Here is a 7997-nt window from a genome sequence, read left to right on the forward strand (position 1 = left end):
ATGGGGTGTTAACTGAAAGAGCCCAAGGGCCCTCCCAGGGTGCCAGTGAAGTTCGGTACCCTGATTAGATGGTAGCTGTGCAGGTGTACACATGTATTAAAAACTAACAGAGCCGTGAACTGTTTATGTTCTTTACATGCATATATGCTGGACCACGGTAAAAAAAAAAAGGATAACAATTAGCACCTGAAAATTTGATTTTTTTTCTGATACACAACCTAATGTGTTTCAGAGAATTCGAGAACTGGAGGATAAACTCGAGGTTCAGAAGAGACATCTGAAAGAACTGGAAGAAAAGGTAGGTGGATTGAGCTCAGACCCTCCACTGGATTTCTTTCCATGGGATGTTAGCGTGAAATCCTTTTTTTTTCCTGCTAGTTCCATAATGTGCAAAAGCGTACGTTCTGTCCCCAGCCCCACTTTCTCTTTCCCTCCCTCCCTAAAGCCAGCACCTCCAACAAATCAGTACCTCCTCCAGTGACTTTTGTGGCAAAGACACGCCCATCTCAATGGCTGTCAAAAACTCTGCAGTACGGGACAACTTTGCGGCTGTATGTGGGGTGGGGCGTGCTTGTGAGTGTGGATTGTATGTGTGGGTTATGTGGGGGGTTGTGTCTGTGTGGGCTGCATGTGCGGGGTTGTGTGTGGGAGAATGTTGCATGTGAGGGGGGTTGTACGGGTGTCGTTGTGTGTGGGGTTGTGTGGAGGGGTAGTTGTGTGGGTGGGGAATTGTGTGGTACAGGTTAGTCTGTGTGGAGCTGTGTGTGGGTTGGTTAGAGGAGGTTGTGTGTGGGGAGTTTGTGGGGTGTTGTGGGGTTGCATGTATCGGGTACTGTGTGTGGGGAGGGTTGTGTGTTGGGAGTTTGTGTGTGGGGTTGTGTGCGTGTAATTGTATGGGGGGGGTTGTGTGTGGGTATCTTTTTCACAAGGACTGTCCACTGTGTCCTCCAAAGCCCCTGCCCCAGCGAGGTCAGACTGGTGACAGCCCACCAGCTGCAAAAAATAAAAATCAGTCCTCTCCCACGGGCCCGTTCATCTTCAGTGACGCCCTCACTTAAGGGGGACGGGGTGTCGCGGTGTGCCTGAGGAGGGGGCGCTGGTCTGAATCTGGAGGCCGACAGGGAGGCAGCTGGGCAAGAGTCGGGGGCAGGCCGGGGCTCCAGGGGTCTGTGGGAAGCTGACCGTGCCTGGACCTCGGACTCCCGGACGCAGATTCCAGGGCTGCCCCCAGTGGAATGTTCCCCCTCCCTGTCCTGGAGGAAATCAAACACAGCAGTTTTAGAAGCTTGCCCTCTTTTTCTCACGAGGAGGGCTGTGGCAAGTGAACCCCTCTCCCTCCCATCTCTGCCGGGAGCTCAGGGAGCCCCAGGCAGCTGCACTACCTGCAGTGACTTCAGGGTGGCGGCAGAAGGTCCGAGGGCTGGGATCCAGGCTCTCCTGTCAGCTTCCGGGATGGCCTTGGGGGAATCCTGCATTCAGCTGCTCCTGGATTCCCCTCTGCAAGAGGCCCACTGTCCCCCAAGGACCAGAAGGGCTCTCAAGTATAATGCGATCCGGGAATTTCTTGGGCATAGCCTGGTTTTGCAAACAGGGGTGCCTGCGTTCAACTCCCGGCTCCTCCCTACCTGAGGCCTGGGCCCTGAGTCCAGGTCTGGGTGTTGCCATCTGCAGCTGGGGACATACTCCCCACGTCCTGGGGTTGCAGGAGGATGAACCAGAGAGGGTAGGCGGGAAAGCTCTGAGCCCAGGCCTCCCCAGGTAGCACTGTAGCTTTTGTTTGCAAAATGGGTCACAGGGTGAGATATGCAGAGAAAATGGGTTAACACAGGACCACAATTGTTCTTGCTTTAAAAAAGGAAAAAAGGAACAATGGGCTCTACCCACAGAATGATCATGCCATGCTGCTCAATACATCTTAGAAGGGGAGAGTAACTGGGAACTGTTTAAATTGTCCTTCTGGTTCACTTGCCTGTTTTACGAAGGAACTGTTTTGGACTGGATGGCTCCCTTTGCAAAAATCTGGTGGTCAAAACTGCAGGGATTAGCCAGGATGGAGTCCTGGGGAGGCTTGTCAGACTAAACACATTCAAAGATGAGTGAATGTCAGAACTTCATTGTTTTATGGCCACTGGTGGCCTGTTATGGTGGTAAAATAACTCCAGCCACGTTATCAGACAGGTTCATCTTTCTCTTTGTTGGGAGCTGGGCCCTTTCCCTGCCACAGCCCCCTGGACGGTCTTGGCAAATCTTTCTCCTCTCTGGGTCTCAGTTTCCCCATGTAGAGAATGAAGGACTCGGATATCCTAAAAAGGCTCCTTCTAACACCATTTTCCAATGATTTTTTAAGTGGTCTAAAGTTAGTGACTATATTTTAGTTGTTTCAATAATTAATATGAGATAATGTCTTATTTGGGGGCTGAAAATGATTACTTTCAACAGCCCCAGATGACATTCAGAAATGTTCTATTGAATGACCGGCCATGCTTTTGGAGCAAAGCAAGTCACAAAGAAGGGAAGAAAATAAATATTCTATTTGCGAATGGACCTGTACAATTTTCCTTCCTTTAAGGCCATTTTTCCCCCCTGCTGTTTTGTCTTTTTTTTTAACCATGGAGCAATCAGATTGCCCAAGACATTGTAAACAGTGACCCTCTCAGAAGGGGGAGCCTGGCAGGGCTGATGCAGGCAGAAGGCATCTGTTTGTGAGTTGCACAGGGTGAGCTCCAAGGTACAATCTGCCCCTTTTGGGAGTGAACGGCAGGCCTCACCCCTTGCTTGGAGGCTCCATCCCGACCATCCTGCCCACTTTCTACAAGAAAGCCTCATCCTCACCCCAAACCCACGCTCCGGGGTGTAAATTTGCGGAACCCCTTGGAAAGGGGCTTCCCGTGAAAGAGTCCTGAGGCCATTTACTTCCTGGTACTCCTTCTGAAGCCAGTTCCCGCCTCGCAGTGCTTGTGAATTGCTGTCATTGAATTCCATTCTATATATCTTACATCTTTTTCTTTTCTTTTCTTTTCCTCATTTTCTTTTGGTCTTATTTTATAGTTTTTGTTCCTGTTTTTGTTTTTCTCACTAGCATTCATTCTGTGGCCTTGATGATGTGCGGGAGCCTAGAACTCGGGTTGGTATCCTTTCCTTGTCATTGAGAAGAATTATGATTTTTTTTTTTTTTTTTAGTAAAAAAAAGGAGGATTCCTTCACTGTCCGACTTTAAAATTCCTGGCGAGGTGGCCGTGTAGTGGGCTCCTCAGCACCCCAGCCTCATTGGGTCTGGGTGGTCCTGGGTTCTGGATGCAGTCGAGTGGGCCATGCAGCCTGGTTGCCCCACCCGCTTCCCTGGCGGCGTTGCATCCTGAAAGGGGGCTTCTGGTTTTGTCCAAAACCTCTTTCTGTTTGGGCCTCAGTTCCTGGTGGCCTAGCAGATGCCCTGTGGGGTCCAGACCCGAGTGGAGTCCAGGGGCAGGGGTGTGCACGGAGCTGCCCCTGGGGCATGGTATAAGGACCCAGCCAACTCCCTGGCCCTTTTGCCCGGCACCCCCCACCCCCGGCCCTGACTCCCGGGCTGTGCTCAGTCCATCCAGAATGATGCATTCCTGGGAGCTGGGCCTGCTCTGACCTCAGGCCCTGCGGGTTCCTGGGACTCAGCTTCCTCTGGGTTTCTCCTCCAGCACCCAGACCCCTCTGAATTCTCCCCATTGTGAGAGCGCCCTCTGGGGCATGAGTTCTGTCCCCAAACCCAGCCCTCCAGGATGCCTGCAGTGCCTACCTGTTACCTGGGCTACCTGGGCTCAGGCCCACCTGCTGGGTCCCGGCCTGCCGACCTCTTGGACTCTTTGAGGCTGACCTTGTGCACAGGACATTTCTGGAATCTTCTCTACCCCCCAGTGCCTAGAACGTGGTAGAGGTCATCCAATGTTTATTTAATGAATAAAGGAATGACCCCAGATCTTAGAAGATAATTTGCAGCAAGTTCCATGAGAACAGGGTGGGGCTGCCACGGGGAGCCGGGGTGGGCATGGTTTCTCTTCTCCTGGATTGTGGGGAAGGCCACCCAAGGAAGCCAGTGAGCTCAGCCGGAGAGTTTGGGAGAGTACGGGGGTGGGTGGAGGCAGATTCTCTGGGGGGCTTTTGCCCCCATTTTAGCATTTGGTTCTCATGCCGTTTCAAATTGCCTTTTCATCTTACAGGAGAGAAAAAGAGCTCATGGAATAAATTGAGTCCCTGTGGCAACTCCAAACCCCTCAAACCAAAATTCAACAGCAAAATAAGCTATTCAAAGTCCGGAGACTGAAAACAGAATCCCCGTGTATTTGGCAGGAGCTTCAAGGTGCAGCCTTTTGGATCTGTGGCTGGGTGCTGGCTAGCCCAGGCTGTAGAGATGCTGCAGTGACAATGGGGATTTTGTTGAGATTGGGGTCACATCCATGTCCCAACTGTGGCTCTGAGAGCAGAGACCTAAATACAAGGAAATTAAGTGCAATTACCAGACAACGGGCAATGGGGGAGCCCCTGCACTGTCTGGGGACTGGCCCGAGTCCCTTGTCTCACCCTGCATGCTTCCCTGTGTATATATGACCCTGTGCGCAGTGCCCTGGGCATCCCGGAGTCTGTGCTGGCGCTACTGACAAGTGTTCCTGTAACCTGAAACCCAATTCAAACCAAGTCAGCAAACCCCTCGGAATGTGTGTGCCGCTGGGTCTAGCAGCTGGAGACGAGATAACAAGAGGGCACGGGGCCGACCAGGGTGCTGGAGCCTTGCCCAGCATGGAGGGGTGACAGTGGGGACCTCAGACTTCCAGGGGGAAGCCACACACTCCATTGCTCTCGTGGATTGGATGGGACAAAAGTCCCAGAACACGGCTGCCCTGGGGCCATGTGGACTAAGGCCCAAGGCTGGGTGTGGCTGCAGACCAATCCACCCGGGGCTTGGTGTGCATCTTGGTTTAATTTGCAAAGGGGCTGCCAAGGAAGATGTGCTGGCGGGGAATGGGGCCCAGGTCTGCTCCCTTACGCTGGCTGGGAAGCAGAGGACTCTCTCTGCTCCGGGAGGGCGACCGCTGAGTGAGCAGGAGAGTGGGGGAAAGTGCAGGGGGTTCTCCCTGGAGGAAGTGGGGAGGAGATCAAGCCTGGTAGAGGATTCCAGAAGTGGGGTTCCTTTCAGATGCTGTCAGTGTCCACAGTGGGGTGGGCGGGGCGACCGCTGCTCACGTGGCTTTCTTCCCCAAAACCTTTGGAAGCAAAGAGGTTTGCAATGAGAACAGAGTAAACGAAATGAAAGGTCGTGAATAAGAAGAAAATGATGGCCAAAGGCCAGGGCCAGGACTTCCCACAGCTTGTTGGAAAGGTCGTGAAACTGGTTGCTCATGCTGATTGGGCTAAATGAATAACCCTGCAATTTCTAAAGAGAAGAAACTTTGGAGAACATAAAAACGACTGAAGTTCAGGCTTCTGAGGGAATCACTGGGGAGGGGAACCCAATGGAGGAAATGAATGTACTCAGAAGGGCAAATCCAAGGATGGAGAAGGACTTGGTGGCCAGCCCAATGGGAGGCTCCCAGCCGGATGGGGGGTGGGAAGGGTGTGTTCAAGCCAAACCAAAGGCTCGGTGAACCTAAGCAAACGTGCACCTGGGCAGGTGAGAAGTGCCTGTTCTCTTTCAAAAGCTAAGCCCCGAAGCATCTGTCCCACCAGCCCCTATGACTTACCCTGTGACAAAGTAGGAAAGAACCCATGTCTTTTCTTGCAAACAACAACAACAAACGCCCCAGAAAAACGAGCGTCAGAGCCTCCAGAGCACAATGGGAGCCTGGGACCAAGCAGAGAGTGAAAATGAAAACCTCGCCTACTTTTCCTGGGGCCCCGGAAGCACATAGAAGCACTGGAAGCGAGAAGAAATTCCCGGAGGCGTGCAGTGTTCCGGGGAGCTGGTCCGGCAGCGCTGAGCCCGCTGCCTGCCCCGGTGGAGTGTGCGGGGAGGCTTCCGTGTCCACTCAGCTCTCAAGGAGGGTGTGACTGTCTCGGACCCGCCCCAGCTCCCTGCTGCACACCCTTGCCAAGAACTGGCCTCTCAGAGGCTTAACTTCTCCAGCTGTGGGGTGGGGGGTGGGGTGACAGAACCCTGCAAAACCTCCCAAGAGGTCTTCCTTGGGTTTAACTCGACAATGAGACCCCCTAGATTCCTGCAGGCCCCCTGGGCACTGGACGCCATGCGACAGGAGACGCATGTGCTGCAGGCCACGTCCTGTGCTCTTGGCGGAGGCCACACTGCAGGAGCACACAGGGCCTCCGGGAGATGGCTCAGGTGCGAGGGGACAAGACTCGCGCAGGCAGATAGGGGGCCCTGCCGGGGCTTGGGAGCTCCTTGCCCCTGCTGGGAGCCAGGGACATCTTTTGGAGCAGTCTGAGGCCCAGTTTCCAAGGTTCCTGCTGGGGACAGGCCCAGGAACCACTGCACATGGGGAAGCCTCAACGCAGTGCCGACCCCCGTGGCCGCGTCCTCTGTGTCCAGGCATGGCGGAGCCATCGGATCTGCTTTGCTGTGTTTGTGGGAGCATCGCTGCCCGGTTACGCTGCCAAATTCCACCCACGTGTGGTTTCCAGGGGAGCAAAGCTAGGAGGTTCACTCGGCCCAAAGTCCATTTTTCACCGGAAGGGAAGGGTGAGTTAACCCTTGATGACCTACCCCTCTCCTCCCAGATTTATTGGGAGGATTAAGCAGGTAAAGTGCCTGGCACAGGGGCTGCCCTTGGCATAGCGTGGAAATGACGGCTTCCCACTCCACGCCTTACACCTCAATTCCTTGGGGGGCCTGCACAGCCGGTGGAGTTGGGGCAGAGAGACCCAGGGACAGAGCCAGCACCCTGGTGACTCTGTGGCAGCTGAGGATGCAAGGACAGGGTGGGGCCAGGGTCACAGCCTGCAGGGTCCACCAGGTGTGAGGGCTTCCTGGGACAGACGTCCAGCTTCACAGTGGGGGAAGGTACGGGGCCCATCAGGACAAGGGGGTCCCTCTGCAGCTACGAGGATCCCACTTTACTTTTGTTCTCCAGCTGATGGTGGATGTGCTTTTCCCTCCCGTGCCCAGGGGTTGGCCTGTGGGAAATGCACAGGGCCTGGTACGTGGGCTTGGAGCGGAGGCGTTTAGAGGAAGTTCACCCGAAAGGCACAAGAGGCAGCTGGCTCGGCCGCAGGCATGTGCTGGGCAGTGGGCACCCCCTGCCTGGCGAGGGGGAGATGCAAACCCCGTGGGCACCGCTGCCCATTTCAGGGGCTGCGGCTCACCACGCTTTAGCCCAGGCCTCAGTATCCTTCCTAAGTGACCTCATTGTCTTTCTGTCCACTGGCCTCTCCTGACTCTGGATTGTCCATCTTCCGGCCCTGTGGCAGGGTGGAGTGTGGCCTCCTTCTGCTCTCTTGGCTCCTTACAGCAACGCAGGGTCTTGGCCTGTGGCTGGGCCTCCTGACCACCCTGCAGGGCTGTGGGTCCGTCTGAAATGTGGACTCCCGTGCCTGTTCTTGGCCACGGCCAGCACCTTTCCTTTGACCCCGCCAACTTTGGGGATCTCACTGAGACCCCCAGGGGTCCTTACTGCTCACCCCAGAGTCAGTCTGTTTCCCTTCCCATCTCCAAGGAGAATGCAGGCTGAGGCCTCCACCTTTGGGAAACCCACAGGGCTGCTCAAACGTGGGTGGGCCCCATTCCTCTCCAGCCCCCCTGAACACTGAGGGCTCGTTCTACCTCTGTCTTCCCCTGACAATCTTGGTTACTTATCCAAGAAGGACCTGAGACACTTCCCCAGGCCCAGGGCCTGGGCTCTGACAGTCCCTTCCTCTGTCTTGGGGATGGCTCTCCTAGAAATAGCTGGAAGATCTGCTCCCTCCTTGGTAGGCCGAAGGAGGCAAAAGGCAGAGCTCAAGATAATTTTGTAATAGGTCACTCAGCTGCATTCTGCTATCAGGCACTCCTACTGCTACTCAGTACTCACCACTGGTGT

At 54.6% G+C, this 7997-nt stretch overlaps 1 protein-coding gene across 1 annotated transcript in view; it reads left to right on the plus strand.

Moving 5' to 3' along the window:
* The window catches only part of JAKMIP1 (janus kinase and microtubule interacting protein 1), a 125739-nt gene extending 120605 nt beyond the window's left edge, over positions 1-5134 (plus strand). The window contains exons 20-22 of the mRNA XM_077136361.1: positions 233-298; positions 3049-3124; positions 4191-5134. Coding sequence (XP_076992476.1) covers positions 233-298; positions 3049-3099 — 117 coding nt within the window. The 3' untranslated portion in view covers positions 3100-3124; positions 4191-5134. The remainder of the gene's footprint in view (positions 1-232; positions 299-3048; positions 3125-4190) is intronic.
* The last annotated feature ends 2863 nt before the right edge of the window (positions 5135-7997 follow it).

The sequence above is a fragment of the Tamandua tetradactyla genome, chromosome 19 (genome assembly GCF_023851605.1).
Source record: "Tamandua tetradactyla isolate mTamTet1 chromosome 19, mTamTet1.pri, whole genome shotgun sequence".
NCBI classification, from domain to species: Eukaryota; Metazoa; Chordata; class Mammalia; order Pilosa; family Myrmecophagidae; genus Tamandua; species Tamandua tetradactyla.